General features: G+C 34.8%; 2 protein-coding genes across 2 annotated transcripts in view; one reads left to right on the top strand and one right to left on the bottom strand.

Annotated features, from left to right (window-relative positions):
• Positions 1-520: 520 nt before the first annotated feature.
• On the top strand, positions 521-10,403 carry LOC134840557 (uncharacterized). The gene is made up of 3 exons (XM_063856460.1): positions 521-700; positions 2,900-3,081; positions 10,049-10,403. The coding sequence occupies exons 1-3, from the start codon at positions 521-523 to the stop codon at positions 10,377-10,379; spliced, it is 693 nt and encodes a 230-aa protein (XP_063712530.1). The 3' UTR covers positions 10,380-10,403.
• Positions 10,404-10,581: 178 nt separating this feature from the next.
• Positions 10,582-21,158, bottom strand: part of LOC134851944 (uncharacterized) — a 38,983-nt gene continuing 28,406 nt past the window's right edge. The window contains exons 16-20 of the mRNA XM_063868222.1: positions 20,712-20,896; positions 15,323-15,764; positions 15,087-15,205; positions 13,775-13,940; positions 10,582-11,240 (exon numbers count right to left, since the gene is read on the bottom strand). Of these exons, the coding sequence (XP_063724292.1) occupies positions 11,173-11,240; positions 13,775-13,940; positions 15,087-15,205; positions 15,323-15,764; positions 20,712-20,896 (980 nt within the window). The 3' untranslated portion in view covers positions 10,582-11,172. The remainder of the gene's footprint in view (positions 11,241-13,774; positions 13,941-15,086; positions 15,206-15,322; positions 15,765-20,711; positions 20,897-21,158) is intronic.

Here is a 21,158-nt window from a genome sequence, read left to right as displayed (position 1 = left end):
AATCTTTTTTTTTTTCGGTTAAATCTAAGCTATTAAGGTCTATTCGAGACTTATGGTCGCACCAGATGAGTTAAGACCGATGTGGTTAACTCATAGAGTAATTTCGGATAGGGTACACCGTCTGCTCGTCACGCTATCTTATTTTCGGCCGGATAGATTCGTGCAACTTCTTAGTCTAATACCGATCCTAATCTTACTCTTATACTTACTAGTCTCAGGGTGTTTAACTAGTCTCTGCTAGGCTCAATAGATCTAGGGTATACTGGTTTGTTGCGGTTGCTGAAGTTCTCTCGGAGAGACAACTAATTTCTAAGTTAAATTCAAATCTCTCTGGTGCTGAAATTACAAGTAATTTCAGCACTTACAAATAAGTGGGTTGTTAGTTAGATGGATCATGATTGGTTAATATTAAATACTTTACAGTGGTAAAATATCTAATTTATCCAATCATAAAATATAGTTTAGATCAGGTTCCAACATGCAAATTTATCAGTATTTTTTGGGCGGCGAAAGTTCCAAGATGCACCGCAACCGGCTAATTTTTCAGGAGGTGCAGCTGTTAAAGTATACTTTCGTGTTCATCTGGAGCATCGCTGGTCTCTGTATCTTCTCTTTTTACGTGTCTACCATCCAGTGTGTCATCAGCGCACGTGCACAACTTATGAACTCGGCCATCCCTGCCGACCAGAACAGTACAGGGGTTAGCACGTGACCATTTTGAGTATGCGGTAACACTTTAGCATTCAGAGGCTCTTCTACGTGCGAACAGCAGATATGTGCGTTTCAGTTCCCCTCCCACCGGATAAGAATTTTAGGCTACCCCTCAACCTCGCATGATCATCGATTTTATGGTGTAACTAGTGGTTGAACAAAATCAGGAATGAACAAAGTTATTTATGGGAAAAAAATTTAGTACGTGTTTGCAATACAATCGGATAACGCGAAAAATAATTAGCTCTTTTCCAGTTTCCCCCCTTCAAATTCAATTTTGAAAAGTCTATTTAATGTTGTCATAATGCAATGAAATTTGGCGTGGTGAACAAATCGACAATTCTGAACAGATTTTTTCTTCATACTTTACAGCGTAACATCACGTATTTAGCCGTAATAACACGTATTACAAACATAAAACTCGGTATTTTGAAAGGGGGGAAACTGGAAAAGAGCCAAATAATTTTACACACCAGCAGATAGATTTAGGAGGGGGGAGGGGGGATTCGACCCCCTGCCGACTAAAGGGCCCCCCTTTGTAGTATTTGAGATATCCATTTTTGAATGACTGACTCTATAATTTTGATGGGGGAGCGCGCGCCAAAAAACGCGATTTTTTGGTCAAAATTTTCCAAAAAGTTCCTAAAAACGCCTTTTTTAACCTGTTTTTTTTTCAAAAATTTGCCTGCAGCGCAGAAAATTTGGTCAAAATGGGGTATTTTTAATGATATAAGAGAGCTCAGAAAATCAATTTTGTCGACCTAAAAAAAAGTCGACAAAACTTTCGAAATTTTTTGAAAATCCGCCCCTCCCTCGAGAATATCCCATATCTGCCTCTGATTTTACATGTAAATATTCGCAAGTGGAGAATAAAGAAAAATAGCCTAACTTTACACTAACTTTTCAGTGTTTTTAACCTCATTTTTCCAGTGCTATTATGGGTTTTTTATGTACGAACAAAATGTGTTTGTAATTAGGGACTAACTCACATGCCAGTGTTCATGGCAATTGAACCACATGATTATATAATGGTTAAAATGGTTAAAACATAACATATGGTTAAAATATAACAGGACTGAACAAACTCGTATATCAGAACAAAGCCCTGAGTACCTGAGTATGCCAATTGCCACCTTAAAAAATATCACCAAAAAAGATTTGATGAAAAAAGGTGTTGTTTTTTTTCGCTTTGTACCTACCCGCTATGTAAAATACATAGGGATGTACAAAGCATCCTAATATTAAGACCGAGTGACTTACCTCACTTCAATTTGGAACGATTGAATCCGTCGCATCTAGGTGCTTATTATAAGAACGTTTTATTAGAATATATCGCGCACTAATTATACCAAATTGGTCAAATTAGAAATTTTCGAACTCATAACTTTACAATAAAAGATCCGAGGTAATTTTTTTTTTGCTTTTCAGATCCGGGCAGCTATATCTTTCAGATGGTATAAAAAATATTTCTCAGAAACACTTTAAAAAAAGTCGAAATTTGACTCAATAAAAAAAACCACCTCAAGCATAAAATTTCACTACTTTCTTCAAAAATTTCAAAAATAACCTATATCTTTTAAGAGCCTATATCTTTACAGTGACATCATTGGTCAAATTGAGCCATGTATATTGTATGGCATTGCGTTTTTCGGAAGAAGAGTCAGGAAATAATACGAGGCAAAACCTGCAAAATCTTTAAAATCTGATCATTTGGTGGGGATTCCACTGTGAAATTGAGTAAATTTTGAGGGAGTCATAAGGAGCATCGATGACTGCAGTTGATTTTTTCTGCATAAAAAACAAGAAAACGATCGAGAATTTCTGCATGAAAATTTTATCAGATAACGGGCGAAATTAAGGAGATGGATGGTACTAGTTCACTACATCCATTTTTGGCCGACTAGCCCTAAATATTTTCTAACAGCGCATCTGGTGCCAATATACACTAACTTTGAAGAGGAGCGCACTCCAAAAGAAAGAATTTTTTTGGCAAAATCATCTAAAAAGCGCCCAAAAATGGCAGTTCGACCCTCCTGTTTTCTGTTTTGTTTTTTCCAAGTCGCAAATAATCTGGAACTCCCCCCCCCACCACCGTCAAGAAAATCCTAGATTCACTGCTGTCAGATAACCTTAACTTTGACAGTTTTTCTTCAAAAAAATTGGAGTGTAATGGCGTTTATCTGTTCAGGTGGAAAACTTTTTCGGAGGGAAATCTTTCAGCCGAAATATGAGCCGAATGTCTATTTCGCCGGCTTTGACAGCTGCAAAAAAGGAAGAAACGAATGATCTTGTGGATCGACGGGGCTTGGTGGCTTTCATCGGATCAGCACTGGCGTCTATGAGTATAATCGTGGTCTTGTTGGTCCACTGGTGAGTCAGTAGTTTCCTTGACTAACCGAGTTATTGGACCAAACTTCAATTTCAATACGCAATTGGCCAACTCGATTTTCAGTTGATTTTTTCTGCATAAAAAACAAGAATGCTCCTACTTTTTTTTTTTTTTTGAAAATTGAGATGGCCGTAAAAATTGGAAAAATTTCTTTGCTGTACAATTTATTTGCCTGCATTTCAAACGTAATGTTATAACAAAGAATTTTCACAATTCAGAGTTAGTAAATTTTTTTAAATCAAATTTTAAAAAATAACGCAAAATCAATCAGTTCATTTTGGCGAACAAAGAGATCAATGAAAGCCGTTTTATTTGTCCTACTAATAAATACATATAATAAGAGAAAGAAGTTTGCGTGTGCGTTGGTTTGTCAGCAACTGAACTCCAAGGATAATAGCACGACCGTTAAAGAAAATTAACAAGTATGGGCGTATGAATATGAGAAGTGCGCTGGGTTAGTTGGTTTTTTTCCTAAAATTGCCCGACTTTCCTCAAAAACAGCAAGTGTAGAAAGTTTGGAGTTTCAAAAAGAAAGCTAAGAAAACTGTACCACATAAAAACAAATTTTAAAAAACGGGAAATGAACCGACGGAAAAAACGGGAAGTTAACCTCCAGAAAAATTATTTGAAAACAAAGTAAAACCGGAAACGATCTACACCTATTTACTACCTAAATGAAGGTAAGTGTATTTTATTTTTTGAGAAGTTGAGCATGTCTGAAATTGAGAATGTCTGAACTTTTACCATTCCTATACTTTTGATCACTCTAGGCGAAGGCAGAAGGAAACTAGAAAGTGTAACACAGAGGCAAAGCGGAGCTTCAATACACTTGCGATGCAAAACCGACATTGCGTTACAAAATAGTGAATGAAAAAAAGACAAAGTCAAAAATAAATTTCTGAAAATAATGAGGGAAAAACTACAAAAAAAAATTTGACAAAAGTTGAAAAATTACAGCTACAAAAACCTCATATTTGTATCGTATGAAGATCATAAACAGCCCCTAAAATTGAAATCAATTACCGAGCGGCAAAAAAGGCGAAAAACTTTGAGTCGAAACCTATTGAGCCGAAAATAAAATGTTTTCATAAAAAAATTTATAAAAGTTATAAGTTTTTACGACCCATCGAAGCTGAAACACATAATCCCGAACAGATACATTTGGCCCTCGAAATTACGCAAAATGAGTTGTCTAAGTCGATGTAACATAAACTGAAACTATTTGAATATTTAAAAAAAAAAACGAAAACATGAAAAAACTCAAATCATTTATGGTAAATTTATAAAGTTGTGAAGTTTCAGTCAAGCAAAATCTACTTAAATTGGAACAAAACCCGAAATGGTACCCGAATATTGAAAACCGAAAAAATGCGATTTACATTTTTTGAAAAGATAATTACAACCAGAAACGGGCTTGAACTAATTACTACTTACGTAAATCTTTGGTTACTACTTAAAACTTTTATTTGAATTTTAAAAAAAATGAGCATGTCAGAAGAGATCCTCTATAAGTGGAGATCCTGTGCTTAAAGTTATTTACGGGAAAAAAGTCTAGTACCCGATTGCAATATCCTTGCTTATCGCAACACACATTATCATTTATGACTGTGCACAGTTTACTCAAACCATATTTCAATCCTATAGCTAGTTCAGTTATTAATCGCATAGTTGAAAATCAAGTTCTATGGTCTAATTGGTTTTATTTTCACTTATTCTCTTAGAGAAAGAGGCGAAAAAAGGGTGCGAATGGAGTTACCTGATTTAAACGTTTAATTTGCAGTTCTTTTCTATTAGATGCTCAGAGTTGAGCACATGCATCTTTTTTGAATAACTTGATTCATTTTCATTTTATTATTTTAAGTTCAAGTTTGTATTTACGGACAAAAGATGTTTTGTAATCAGATCCTAAGTCATATGCCAGTTTTCATGGCACCTAACCAGCTGAACAAAAGCTAAAAATAGAACATCTGCTATGATAGAAGAGCCTATTTAGGTATTTTTAGAGTAATATCGTTGTCATTATTCTCATCATAACTCAGCCATGTTTTGCCTTGAACTTTTCAAAAAAGGGGAGACAGAAAATTTTATCATCGCATTCTTATCTTAAAAACGGAGTAAGAGGTCAAAAACGATAACATATTTAGATAAAAGCGCTTCTAAGAATTGGGGGAAAAAAGAGTACATAGGGATGTATTAAGCATCCTACTTATAAAACCGAGTGACGAGTGACTTGCCTCAATTCATTTTAAACGATTGAATCTGTCAAAAATGATAACGTATTTAAAATAAAAGTGCTAAAAACTTAGTCATCATTTGTATTCTATTTTTAAGATATCATGAGCAACATTGATTAAAGAGATCTTGAATTGACTTACACTTCTGTACTCTATTTTCAATATTTCAACAAGACTACTCGTATCAGGGCGAAGCCTTGATTGTTCCGACTGCCTTTTAAGGTTTTATGGAGCAGTAATAACATTAAAAAATTTATGTAAGAAAAAATAAAATGAAAATTTTTTTTTCTCAAATTTGAATTTTTTTTTGAGAATCATCCCCCCACACGCCATAAGTATAAAAGGATAGATTTCGCTCCTTGTAACAAATCAATTATGGCAAATAAGCTTCTTTCAACCAATTTGGAACGATTTTAAGACGGATTAACTCTCCGCTCACGCGTTAATAGTGCGAAATATATCGCGGGTTAATTGTCCCAAATTGGCCAAAATGGCAATCTTTAAACCCCCATAACTTTACGAAAAATGATCACAGTTGAAATATCTTTTCAAATTTGAGCTCAGAACAACAACCCCTTTCGAATGATATAAATAAATTCTGTCAAAAATGGCTAGTTAAAAAGTCGAAATTTGTCTGAAGAAAAAAAAACCCAACCCCGAGCACAAATAATCCGTTACTTTCGTATCGAAAGTCGGAACAAAAAGTATACTGTTGCTATTTTATTTTCAATTGGCTGAAAATTTTATCGTGATGCAGCGTGACTGAATTTCAATGAAGCGATGATAAAACTTCCTTTTTTCCAGAATCGGTAAATGCATTCTTCAGTTTCTTGGTTTAAACCACTATTTATTATCATTTAGTTTAAAATCAGTCTCGGAGCACCACGATAAGTTGCAATTTTTTGGATCTCATGGCAATCAAAAGTTACTGCTATGCAATAAGAATTGAATTTTTAAATGTTCAGAAACTTTTATAGGAAAGTAAAGTGAGCGAGTAATTTCATTCACGAGGGCAGGTACCGGGCGGAAAATGGCTATTTAGCTTATAAATAAAACTAATAGCTTGCAAAATTGTCTTAAATTGAGGGGGTGCGGATTTTCAAAAAAAAAATAAGAAAAATTTTACGACCTTTTTTTAGATCGACCAAATTGATTTTCCGAGCTGCCCTAAAGCACTAAAAAGACTCTGTTTTGGCCATATTTTCTGCACCGCAGGCAAATTTTTGAAAAAACAGGTCAAAAAAGCCATTTTTGTGCACTTTTTGGAAAATTTTGACCAAAAAATTGCGTTTTTTTTGGCGCGCGCTCCCCCTCAAAAATAGTATATTTTGGCGCCAAAGCCGCCTTTTGAAAAATTTTAGGGTCGGTCGGTCAAAAGTGGATTTCTTAAAAACTACCAAAAGGGGGACTCTTCGGGCGCGCAGGGGATCGAGTCTCTGAGGGGGAGAGCGGACTGAGTTCAAATCCGCCCCTGAGTACAAGCCACAAATAACCTTGATATCTCTGAACCTAGCTTTAACCTGACAGATTTTGCCTAATTTTGATTTAAGCTAAAAAAAATAGCCATCAGCTTTTTAAAAAAAGCAAATTTCAGGTATGTCTACAAATTTTGTAGCAACAATTTATACGGCGTTAAATTTCGTCTATTTTTCTAGTAGCTTTGCTGAAATGCGATGGAATTTGAGTTATTTGTTCCGACTTTCGATACGAAAGTAACGGAATATTTGTGCTCGGGGTGGGTTTTTTTTTCTTCAGACAAATTTCGACTTTTTAACTAGCCATTTTTGACAAAATTTTTTACATCATTCGAAAATTATTGTTATCCTGGGCTCAAATTTGAAAAAATATATCAACTGTGATCATATTTCGTGAAGTTATGGGGGTTTAAAGGTTGCCATTTTGGCCAATTTGGGACAATTAACGCGCGATATAATTCGCGCTATTAACGCGTAAGCGGAGATTTGATCCGTCTTAGAAATTGTTCCAAATTGGTTGAAAGAAGCTTATTTGCCATAATCGATTTGTTACGAGGAGCGAAATTTATGCATTTGTACTTTATATGGCGTTTGGGGGGTGATCTTCGTTTTAAAAATTTCAAATTTTAGAAAACAAAATTTTTCATTTTGTTTTATTTGTTCCGACTTTTTTCATTTAATTTTTTAACGTTATTGCTTCTCCATAAACCTTAAAAGGCAGTCGGAACATTCAGGGCTTTGCCCTGATACGAGCAGTTTTGTTTAGTTTGGAAAATGCGTGTTTAAGGTCTCATTGATAGGCTGTACTGTTCAAACAATCAGTTTTGCTCATTATTCAAAAGAGTTTTTATAATTTGACAAAAACAATGTTTTGGCAAGCTTGAAATTGATCAAACTTACATTATCCTGAATATGTAATTTTGTTGTTGCAGACAAAAATGCCGAAAAGAGTATTGCCAAAGCTGTTCCAAAAATGTAGTAGAACGTTGGAAAAAGACTGAATTCCAAAAGGATAACGTTTGCTTTTTACTAAGCTTTTTACTGAGAGTTAATTAAGCAGAGATTGTGTTTTTTCGTTCTATTCCTTTTTCGGTACCTTTTTGGGACCAGTTTGCGTGTTCAATATAAGATTATGTGAAAATCTCACTATCTTTTTGCAAATTCAAAATTTTATTAAGACCCAATCAAAACAAACCTGCCTCTTAGTTTCTAGTTAACCATATGTAAAAAAGATAATTCTTACGCTCTAGTGGTCAAGTGATAGATCTTTAGCAGAGCTTGTCTAGCTCTCACTTGATACGCTAGTGAAATTTTTTTTGAGGATTGATTTTTCAGGCTTCAATTTTTCACGCAATCTGGAGCTGATTTTTGTTGCTCTTTTTTTCCTCAACGTGGCATAAACATCATTTTTGTGTACCCAGGAGTTTCACAAGGGTATGTAAGAAGACCATATATGTTTGACCAATTAGTCCGCACACAAACTTTTTCAACAATCGAACAAAAAATTGCAGGTTCTGGGGGAAGTAAAAAGAACCATTATTGTTTGTCTATGGTAAAAACAGCTTCGCCTGTGTCAAATGTAATAAGTATCTCGAAAAAACTTCAATTTGAAAGTCACAAAAAATAAAGACATTATTTTCCGCTTTTTTTACAAGTTTCAAAAATACGCGGTTTCTGGTTCTGGTTTTTTCATTCAGTTTTCAAGAATGAAATATGAAAACAAAACCATTCACTCAAAGTATCAAAACCATCAAACTTGATCTTCGCATCTTTTTAGTGTCCCAACATACATGTAGTCTGTTTTAAGGAGCTGTGAAAACCTGTAAGTTGAATTTCATTACAAACACAGATTGTTACATAGAAATAGCAAAGTTACTATGGAAACTTTATTTTTTAAATTTGCCTTGACTACAACCATTTGACTGCATGTGACTAAAACTCACTTCGAAGGCTAACCACGGAAAAAACTGGCTGCACTACCAAACAATGCGAAATGAGTCAACTAAGTTCATAAATCATGAACCAACACTTTTTATACCAAATAAAGCAAAGAAAATGAATCGGATGAATATACAACCTAAGCATGAAAAACTAATATAGAATATTAAAAATTATAAGCACGCAAAGATGCTCAAAACATGCCTAATGTTGCAATCACATAGTTGACCAAATGATTCAAGTGGTTTTGCTAATCTTAAAATTTGATCATGCTAACTAATCACAAAAGTACTATTTTACAACAGTACATAAATTGCTGCAATAGTTGACTGCTTCAACAGATAAAAAATTTTCATAGAAAAATTTTTCAGAAACTACTATTCGGGTTCAAGAATCATTTAAATTTCGCTGAATTTGGAACAATTTTTTCGATGCTCCTTTTTGTATTCAGAGCAACAAGCAAGAGCTTTAATATGATACCAGCGTGCGTTACCAGCACCGACAAAATAGGATTAGAATCACTTTTAGAATAAAAAATAATGCAGATTAAATTCAGACCATAAAATTCTGATTTATATTGACAATTTTCTTGATTTGTCACATAGGTTTTTGACCAATATCTGATTTACATTAATTTTTTTTGCAGAAGCAAAAAAATAGAGTTTAGTGAGTCGAAACATCCATCCAAATCAATTTAAATTAATATACTAGGCACTGAAATTGATCCAAAACAAAACAATCGATTTAAATCGATACAAAATCCATTTAAGTTCGTAAAATGTATTTTGTTAATCGATTTAAAATCATTTTAAATCGATCCAAATCATTTTTGTCAGTGCGGGTACGCTCGTCCGTTGACCTCAATTAGCAGTCGTGGTCAAGTGGGTTAGGCACATCTCTCTTAACACGAGGGTCATGCGTTCGAATCCCGCTTCGGTCACGGCTGGAGGGGTCCCAGTGTCATCCGCCTCCTCAAATGGGGACCGGCTGCGGCAAAATGGATGACATCTTTTCTCCCCCGCCCCCACGGTTGGTCCTGCACTGAGCAGGCCGGGGGCAAATAAAAAAAAATAAAAAAAAATAAAAAAAAAACCTCAATTAGCATTAAAACGCCCGTGCTGGTCGGCAAATAATTGTTATTTTCAGGCACTCCTGTACACCTCAAATAACTTCCAATTTTTTAACATACGGGAAAAACTGATCGGCAGACCTACATAAATTTCGATAATTTTTCAATTTCTAACGGTCTTCCTTCGAGCTTTAATTTTTCCATACCTTGCAAGCCCCGATTTTCATTTCAGCATTGTCTGTTCACGAGGAATTCACATGCACGCGAACTCCCGATTGTCTTCATACTTCATAGTCGCACTAGCCTTCGCAATGAAGACAATTGTATTCCTGGTCAGTGAGTCAACCTTAGGACCCATTTTCATGCAGTTCTGTCGCAAGGTCATTTCAAAGACACGCATTCACAAGTTGAAGAAAATACGGGAGCGCCGACAGACCAAAGTAGTCCCAATGAAGTCTCAGACCCCTGAGATAAGAGTGAACGGAAACATACGGCAGTTTTCAATTGAAAGTCAACCTACACACATCTACTCACTGCCTCTGAGTAGTAATCCCAGTATTTGAAAACAAAAATTACTCAAGCGTGAATTAAAAATTTATCCAGATCATCTCAAATCAGAAAGTTAGTCACAAGAAAGAACAGTATAAAAGAAAAGGAATGCGCATCCGTATTTTTTTTCAAACCGTGCTTTATGCAATTCATTTTACATCTATCAACTGATGTCATAACCTTTGACATAAATTCTTAATGATTTGAAATCAAATCGGACACAGTTAAGTTTGAAACTTAAAAAAAAAACATTTAGCGCCGATAAAAGTAACCTCGTTGAATGTCTCATTTTAGCGCGGTTGAAAGTTAAATTAGTTTCTTTTAAAATATAGAAAAAACAGACTGCATAGTCATAATATAAGCTGGGAATAAAGTTTCAATTTGGATTAAAATTGCAGATTTTTTTTAAATAAAACTGCCCAGGAATGAACCAAAAACTAATCTATGATAACTTGTTTTACATGAGAACTTATCGGTTATTTTAAGAGAAACAAAAGCTGATAGAAAATCGGTTGATATGTCATTGACATTGTTACTGTACTGATATAGGACACAAAATTGTAGATTTGATATGGTTGAAATAAGAATCATTTAAAACTAAAGCGATTTGTGCAAAAGGTTTTCTGACAGTCATATATACATAAACCTAGCAGATCTCATTTCACATATAAAATTCATTAAAAACTGTACAGTCATCGATATTACCAGTTTGACTAGCGTTCGGTCGTCATTTTCTTCCGTCAGTCGGTTTTTTTCAGCTTCTGATTGTGACTCTTTGTACATTTTTCATCTTCATTGAATGACCCTTCAGAAGAGAAATTTGGCAATAGAAACCACAATCATCAGCATCATAGATACGCGAAAATTTTCCGATCCTAAAATACTTAAAAATTAGAAGATTTCATCACGAGTCCGATAATAGGTCATCACGTTCGGATATTAGAAAACCTTAGATACTGGATTACCGATGTGTTTCAAAAGCTCTAGACAATTCAAATAAATTTCAATAACTGCAATTGAAATTTTGCTATCTCCATACTAAAATTGGCAATTCAAATAGCTGAACTTATGTTGATCAGTAAAAAACAAACTTAATTTCAAAGGCTCATTGTCATTTTGATTGCTCATCACTGATCAGCTCTTTCGTAATTTTGTCAAAAATGACCAACTATAGATTCGTTTTTCAGGCCAGAGAAGAATTTTACACAGATGTGAAGTGGAGCTTTGTACTACTTCCGATATATCACAAAAACCATGGCAAATTAACAGATATAAAATGAGGCAAAAACCACAAAGCCAAACAAACTGCCTCAAGCAAAGTTTTTTTGTGTATCTCAAAGAATGGATTGCAATTTGAAGAAGAGAACTTGATACACAACTTCCAGAACTACAATCGTGGAAAAAGCCCTTAAAAATTTGGCTAAACGCCCGTTGAGCCCGAATATTGTCCCAACAAATTGCTAGCTTTGAAATTTTTGCATCGCCACTCCCCGAAACACAAATTCGCTAACAAAATCTTTTATTACCCTCTACATGACGCAAGACAATATGAGTCATCTAAGCCAAAATAACATCGGCCCTATTAAATTTACAAATAACAGTTATGAATCGAACCGACTATCAAATTTAGAGAGAATGACTTGAATCTGCATAGAGGCAGAAAGCGTAAACTAAAACGACAAAATCTAAGCACACAAATAATAGACCGACCTTTGAGTTATTCGAAGATAAAACTGCAATTTAATGAGAACTAACACCACTACTAAAGAGAACTGTAACAGCAACCAGGGTAACTTCCTAAATGGCATAATTCCTAAATGGCATTAACACAGAAGTTTTTCATAACACTCAGGCTTTCTTAACTAAAACTTCTCCTTTTTTAGAAACGAGATGTGTGAACAAGATTTGAATTTATTGCTTCCAAACAAATGTTGAGTGACAGTTTTGCTGGAAAAATTGACCACAAAACAAATTAGTAGCAACTTATGCTTTTGATAAGAATTCTTTAAAAAATCGAGATAATGTCAAACAACATTTGAATTCATTCATTCATTGATGGGTTTCTTTTGACACCTTTTCTTCATTCAAAGGTGTTCTGGTCTCAGTAGAAATGTTGTCGAGACAAGTGGGTCTTCAATTTTTTCCTAAATGTCAAATTATCCTATTCTAATTTAAGCTCCCGGGTCACGCTGTTCCATAGTTTTGGTTCCGCGAATGTGAAACATCTCTTTCCATACTTTGAACGTGCCTTCGGAATTGACAATTTAACTACTTTTCACACCTTGTTCAGTAGAAAAACATCTAACAAAATATTTTTCAAAGCAATTGTTGCATGGAAGTTATGCCATTTGGGAAACTTCTCAGTTTTATGCCATTTGGGAATCATGCCATTTGAGACGTAGTCAGCAATCAGTAATCAAGTAGCTGAATTTAAATTTCAATGAATGGAGCATGTGAGCACGTTAATGTTGCGCACAAATTTTTAACAATGATCCAATAATTTTGTTGGACCTGAAAAGTCTTTATTCCAATTTGATAAACATTGCTAATCGCTGTGCTTAAGGAAATATCTTTTCGAAATCCAAACCATTTCGAAATCTCAAAAGATCATGATCTCAAAATAAAACTTAAAAGCATATTAAATTCTCATTCAAAAGTCGGATCAAATTCATATTCGAAGTATAAGTCAAACGCCACATTTCCAGCACTTTCCTCTTTCACATTAAAAAGATTGGTTCATTGGTTTTTCGACTCCATTGGTTTTATCGAGTTCACATGTTCAACTTTAATACTGACTTAAAATCTAACAACATAGCCAACAGATAGTAGGAAAAACGTCAATAAACTCAAGGAAACAAAAAAAAACACTTTTTTGTTTTCTTGAAAAAATGTCAACAACCGAATTTCAAAGTAAAACATAGTCAACATACAGTTGGAAAAGAATCAATGAACGCAAGTAAATAAAAATAACTGCCTTGTTTTTGAAAGTTTCGAATTTCCAAAATATATATATATAAGGTCAAAAAAAGGTCAAACCACGAAAAATCAAATTTGAGCGTGAACAAATTTGATGACTTGTTCATGAAAACATTAAAAATCACCAACACCTATATAATAGTACTCAAAACGCTCATTACTCTTAATAATTTACCAAATGCTCCAGAAATTCTTAGTCTACGTTGATAAGCGAATAACTGGCAACTGCTTAAGCCAATAAATAAGCACAATTTTCTATATCTACACGAAAAGAAAATGTGTGTAGCTGCTCGTATTTTTGAATATGCGCCGTAAAACGACACTTGTGTAAATTCATCACTGCGCTCATTAATATTACAACTTTAAAATATTACAACGCTAACTTAAGAGTTAGCAATAAAATTTTTGTTTAAGTTTGATCCTCAAGACTTGCCTGCTTCGCGGAACCCGTCGAGGAAAGAATACGGCCAGTCGTCGTAGCCGAACCATACGTTCATCGCAGCGTTCGCCTGTGCCTCACTCATTTCATGCCATTGTCTAGGAGTAAGAGCAATAATCTGCTCAGGGTTCATGGACTGGTAGAACTCCACGTCCAGGTTCTAAATACAATTCAGGCAACTATTATCGAAGCTCGCACCGCAGAACACCACACAATTCCTTATACGATTTTCTGAGAGCTATTCAACAATTCTTATCAATCAAACACAGCAAAAAGATTATTAGAAAGTAGTGACAGAACAAGGAAACCAAAAAATGGTGTTTAAAAGTTTTCCAACTTCCGAAAAATATATTGCGTTAATGCGTTTTGAATTTCAAAAAATGTTCATGATTGGCTTTTTTCTTAAAATTATGCCATTTAGAGAAAACAGGATCACTATGCAATTTTTTTATTCCGCTGGGATTTCAAGTCGATTTTTAAACTAAAATGCATTCACTTTTTCGTGATCTTAACACTTGGCAGTTCGATTGGCAGTACTTTTTTTTAAAAGAAGGAAAGAAATTGAGCTCAAAAAGAAATCAAAACGCGAAAAAATCAAATTCTTGAAACCAATCAACATAGCCAACCGAAGATTGGAAAAGAGTAATGAACGCAATTGAACATTAAGAAAACACTGACTTTGTTGAAAAAACATGACTTTGTTGGCTTCAATTTTCGAACTTCAAAGGAAAAAAATAGATGCCCTTTAAGCTCTTTGTTTCTAGAACGATTTATTATTGGCGCTTTTTTGATAATATGAAGCCAAATTAAGAAAACTTGATCAACAGGTAGTTTTTATTCCGCTGGAAATCTAAAAATTAAACTCCACTTTCGAAACTAGAAAATGTTTACATTTTTTGCGCCATTTCCACGTTCGTGTTTGGAGAGTGCTATTTAAGTAACTTTCAGCAGATGAATTTCAATTGAACTCAAAAAGTGCATATATACCGAAGTGCATTCAAAAATGTATGAATGCACATCTGTAGTTATTAGAGACTTTTATGCCCATTTAAAGACTTTTTCCTGAAAAAAAAACAAACAAAAATCAGCAAGAAAAATATAATAAGAGTCTTCACTACGTTCATTACTCTTAATCACGACATAAATAAGTGACAATCCCCTCCGTTCTTTTCCTTTTAGTAAAAAAGACGGAGACCTGGCGGCTTTAATTAAAAAAGCCAGAGGATTGTATAGTTTGATCTTATTTGCGCAAGACGATTTCGAACACCAAATATTCTAGATTGCAAACTCGTTTTTTCTTTCTCACCTCGATGACTGAATCTGGAATCATGGGGATGACATGAGCGGGGATAGCGGCAACCAGATTCTGTCCGTCTCTGTTTCTTCCAGGGGTCATCATCTCCAAGTGAGTAGAAGACATTCCAGCTGAAAAATGACATTTCGAACATTTGCTTATGAATTCAAATTCTACAGAAAGCAAATTGCATTCAACTCATTTCCAAAAGGAGGAAAGTGTTTTCTGACATGTCCAACAATACTCACATATGGCTGATCCAATAGCAAGCACGTGTCGCTCCTCCCAGTGCTCAATTTCACCGAAGGCCTGGGTTGATCTGGCCTTGGCGAGAAGAGAGCGCATCTGGTCGTAGTTACAAGTCACCAAATCTCCAACGAACGTAGCCATAGCGTAGTACATCTCAGGTGGGATACCCGCAATGTCCGAGGAGTCCATACCACAGAAGAACTCTCCTAGAGCCTTGAACTCTGTGATGGACATGGTGTTGACATTTAGGTTGAAGGTCCTCCTGATGTTCCTGAAGAGTGCCTGCCGTTGCCACATTCTCCAGGGCCAGTTTGAAATGTAGTAGATCACCTGCCTGTCCTCCAGTTTCAAGTTAAAAATTTCGTCTTCGTTGAACTCTCGGCAAAGCCACTTCATTTGGATCAGATATTCAGGTAGGATATTTCGGAACCCACCAAACAACTGAAATCACAGCATCACTTCAAAAACTATACAATATTTAACACTGAGGCGAAGCAGCAGCTTTGCGTACAGAATCGAAAACGCGTCAAAAGAATCAGGAGCTTTGAAAGGCAAAAAACTTTGCATGCAATAAATTGGAAAACGTAGAGCCAAATTTTGTATAATATATGCATTTCAAACTTCAACAATTTCTCAAAACATACTGAGTTGGAAAATTTCTGAAATGGAGTTTTTTGTGCACTGTTGTATGGAACAAACTGCTTTTCTCGCATCAACTGATGAACTAAAAATAGCCAACAGACAGTTGTAAAAAAGTCATGAACATAAGAAATCAAAAGTCAAAGAACGAAAAATCAAACTGCCGTGAACAAATTTTCAGTTTTTTCCTGAAAAAAAAAAACAAAAAAAATCACCACGACAAATGAGAGTATTAACTACAATCATGACTCGTATAAATAGTCGAAAGCTCATATAACTCCAGAATTCATGAATTTATAATATTTGGAAAAAATAACACAACCTGAACAAGTTTAAATTCTTTTTGTTTATTGGCACTGCAAGTCTTTTACCAAATGCCCCAGAAACGCTTAAAAATGTTAGATAAGCGAAAAATTGGCAACTGCTCACAATTAATAAGAACAAAATTTTCATATATGTGCACGAACAGAAAACGTTTAGCATTCGTATTTTGAATATGCGCCGTAAGCAAGGCAAGCGGACTTTGAACCAGAAAATTGATTGTTTCGAAATTTGAAATCCTTCCCTTTACAGCCCCCTAACATTGGCCCAAATAAAAACTAGAGGCCAGCTAAAGCTGGAAATACCTGTTTGATAACTTTTGGATTTTTTGTACTGATGCAGGAAAAAGGTAACTTCAAAAACTGGCTTCACCTAAAACCTTGGTTCTCTTATAAAATAACTAGGAGTGAATTTTTTTGATTTCGATTTTGCAGGATAACCTTCGAGAAAATTCAAAAAACGAAAATTTGTTTTTTTTCCAAGGGCTATTTCTTTTTGTGAAAAATATCTGGGCTTAGCCGCATAAGCAGCGGAGCTTCAAATAAAAGCAATTTTGACACTACATTTTTCCCGCTCATTAAAAAAACCTTTAAGAAATCAGATACGACATCTGCAGAGTAGGTTACTGATTGATTAGGGTCACTCACAAAAATCAAGATCATAGTATTTTCAATTTTCATTATCAACATTGAATGGCAAACACTTTGTTCTTCGTTTTTCAGTAACAAGAAGTGTTTAAATTTGGTTTTCTACTTTGCAAAAGTTTCAAAGGTTTCTTCTTAAAATTATAGTGATTGGAGACCGATGGCCTCCAAGTTGGTCCTGCAACTCGAAAACTCAAAAATCGCTAGGAAAAAAATATCAGTGATTTTCAAAAACCTGTATAATGACAAACATTTTTTTGGTGTTTTTAGAGCCTTTCCAAACCTTCATAAATCAATTAACTCATTATAACAATTTTAAATAGGCTGATGTACTTCATGTACTTTTTTTATGTTCGAATTTGAAAATCAATTTTCTCAGCCATTTCACAGAAAAAGTGAATAATTTTAAAAATGTAGAATAGTTACAAGTTTGTCAGTTGCAATGATTATGTCATTTCCAAGGATATTAAATTTTTAACACTGAGGCGAAGCTGAGTTTCGCGCCACTTGCGTTAAAAAACAAGAAACGGTCAAAAAATCAAAAACTTTTCCGAGTGCCATATCTTTTTGTGTAAAAAATTTCTGCGCGTAGCTGCTTATGCAACGGAGCTTCTCACAGCCCGTATTTTTGACAGAAAGCAAAAACTCAGATTCGCGAGGGTAGTTTTTGAGATAGTTAAAAAGTTTCAAAAAAACAGTCAAAAAATCGAAAAAATGACTTTTCCGAGGGTCAGAACTATTTGTGTTAAAAAACAATTGGGCGTAACCGCTTTAAGCAGTGGAACTTCCCAAAACCCGTTCTTCAAAATGAAAATAAAATCTCAGACTCGGGAGGGTAGTTTTTGAGATAGCCAAAAAGTTACAAAAAACAGTCAAAAACTCGATTTTACAGAGAGTCATAACTTTTGTGTAGAAAAAATTTTGCAGTAACCGCTTGTGCAGGGGAGCTTCTCACAACCCGTCGTGCCTATTGAAACCAAAATCTCAGATTTGAGATGGTAATTTTTGAGAAAAGTCAAAAAGCTCGAAAAACGTACAAAAAATCGAAAATTCGACGTTTCTGAGGGCCATAAATTTTTGTGTGAAAAAATTTGGACCTAGCAGCTTATGCGGGAGAGCTTCCCACAACTGCTCTATCCGTTGAACCCAGAACCTCAGATTTGGACGTACAATTTTGAGAAAATGTAAAATAACCCAAAAATTTGGGTCAACAATTCCGCCCACCCACTTTTTCGAAGGCTGTAGGAAGTGGTGTAAGGTAAAAAAATATATTAGGAATTATGCAGACACATAGGGTAGTGGGCGTTTTCCCATTGGTAGCAAAATCGGGAAAATAGTTTTGATAAAAACGAAAATCTTCCAAAGCGTCTCAAAAAAATGAATAAAAAATCCCGACCCCAATGACATTTTCATAATACCTGTTTTTATCAAACAGGAATTTTGTCTTTTAGAGTCTAATTATCTGCACGATACATCGGAAAGCGCCGCCAATGGGCAATTTTTTCAAGAGTAGGGTAACCATGCTTCACGCCTGTAGATTAACTGCGCTCATTAACACTTCAAAACAGCCAACTGACGGTTGGAGTATTGAATGCAAAGAAACATAACACTGACTTGTTTTTGAAAAAATTCGATTTTGTAATTTCAACAAAAAAGGCCTCGAAGCTCTTACAATTTCAAGAACAATTTTTGTTTCACAAATTTTTGACACAGGCGAAGCTGAGCTTCTCACCACTTGCGATACAAAAAAAAGAATGACTATGATTATAACACCAAACGGAAAATAAATTGAAAAAAAAAAAAATAATAAAAAAGTTGCCATAAAAACTTTCCAAAAAAATTGCCTGTACCATTGAAAACTATACAAGGAGCTCTCAGAATGATAGGAAGCAGCCGACTTCTTTTAAAAAAAAGTCCATTCAGCGGAATTAAGCCGACAAAAAATAGCAGACAGACAATAATTTAAATTAGCAAAAAACCAAGGTCTCGACTGTAATCTAATTCCCAGGCTTTGCGGTCTCGAGCATGAATTTTAGAGCAATTTGAAAAAAAAAGAAGAGCCTTCAAAAAGTCGGGCTACGCAAAGACTAGTTACAAAAAAAAACAGGTCACGACCGGATTCGATCACAAACCTTTGCAGTCTCAAGCAAATGTATTACCTCTACACCAGATGGTTGTTTGAATTTGAGAAAACATTGAGTCCTCTATTCCCCTCAGAATATACTCACTTACACAAAAATTTGTTCGATACACTTGGTCACTAATTTGATCTATAAAAAAAAACAGTTAAGCCGAAAAAAAAGACGAAACTAAAAAAAAAACGAAAATTCAACAAATCGAGTTGGTAAAATTACAATCAATGTAAAAATCAAATCTCGATTCGACTGGATTTTTTAAATGCTAAAACACTGGAATCAACTACAATGAAAATTGTTTACAGCAAAAATAAATGATACTTAGATCAGGCAGCTCAGCAGACAAATATTAAGCCGACAATTTTAATTAAAACAGAAAATTTCCGTTTAAAAAAAGAACAGATCCTGATCAAATTCAAACCCAGAGCTTTTGACGTCCCAGGCGTAATAATTACCTCTAGGCAGTGTGCATGAGACACTAAGAAACTTAAACCAAGGTACCAACAGTAGTCAAGGTGAGTCATGTGAACAAAGTTATTTACGGTGAAAAAAGCCTTGTACCCGATTGCAATACTCTTGCTTATCGCAAGGGTAACAACATTGAGCCAATTTGAAAAAACTGGATTAATAATTCGCTGGGATTTCTGAAAGTTTAAATCCACTTTGAAAACTAGATGTCAATCACGTTTTTTACACTTTTGCTGTTTGATAGTTGTTTGCCTTGAAGCTAAGTGAAGTTGGAGTTATCCTTGAAACGGAGTTCGCCTTGGAGGTAAGTTCACTTCATTTCAAATGAAGTTGAGATTGCCTTGAAATGAAGAGAACTTAAAAAGCAATTAAAAGTCAAAACGCGAAAAACCAAATTAAGCTTGATCAAATTTCAAGATTTTTTCCTAAAAAAAAACAAACAAAGAAAATCACCAAAACATATATAAGAGTATTCAAATTGTTCATGCCCATTAGAACGCATCAACTGTGTCAACTCATTCCAAATCAAATGTCAAAACACATGGTATTACTTTGACAATGCAGCCAAATAAAAAGTTGCATCGTACAACCACACAACCCCCCACTGGGTAAATAGTAATTATTACATTTATACTTTATTTCAATAAACTAAAATATTTTACATTTCAAACAGTATCTTCTGTAGAAGAATTATCACAAATGTACACTTCGCTTTTTCTAAGATCACGTGACGCTGCATAAAAACAGACATGAGATTTTCGCACGCTCCTGTGTTAAACATAGCCAACAGACCGTCGGAAAAGAGTCAACGAACGCAAAACAAACAGAAAAAAAATAGATGCACTTACAGCTCTTCGAAATTCTACAATTGATGATATACAAGTTTTTGATAAAAAAAATTAGCCCAATTTGAAAAAACTGGATCAGTAAGTAAAATTTTTATTTCGCTGGGATCATGTTTTTCAAGACCTTTACACTTTCGCTGTTCGATAGTGGAGTTTGCCTTCCTTTTAACAAATGAAATGAACTGAACTTAAAAAAATCAAAAGTCAAATCGCGAAAAATAAACTTGAGACTTTTTATGAATAAAAGACAAAAAAAATCATGGCGACCTATATAAGAGTCTGAACTACGTTCATCATCTCTGAAAAGAAGTCTTGCTAAGATTCACATTTACTCACACTTTCAACTCGGTCTTTGATAAGTCTCCTCTGCTCTCTGGTTGTGTTGAAGTTGTAGCCCCAGTAGTCCACACACCTAGCTATCTCTTGTGGCTCAATCCTCTCCAGCTGGTTCAGCAGGAAGATCATGGATCCTCCGTTGAGCACGTGGATAGCAGAGCACGAAATTGATTGCTCGCGGTTGACTAAACATCAGATTAATTTGAATCTTTGTTCTCGCTGAATAATTGTAAGAAAAAAATCAATTAATACATTTTTTTCTTACTATGTGAATAACCAACCTGCGCAATAATTGCTTCAACAGGATTTTTAGGAAAACATCTATTAAAACAGAGGCGAAGCTGCGCTTCGCAAACACTACCGAGAAAATAATTTTAAAAAAAAACAGCTTTATAGAGTGAAATAAGAAAAGAATAGATCAGCATAAGACATGAAAATTAAAACTTC

Source organism: Symsagittifera roscoffensis, chromosome 1 (assembly GCF_963678635.1).
Source record: "Symsagittifera roscoffensis chromosome 1, txSymRosc1.1, whole genome shotgun sequence".
NCBI lineage: Eukaryota > Metazoa > Xenacoelomorpha > Acoela > Convolutidae > Symsagittifera > Symsagittifera roscoffensis.
The sequence above is the reverse complement of the archived record's forward strand: the minus strand, read 5'-3'. Positions and strand labels throughout refer to the sequence as shown.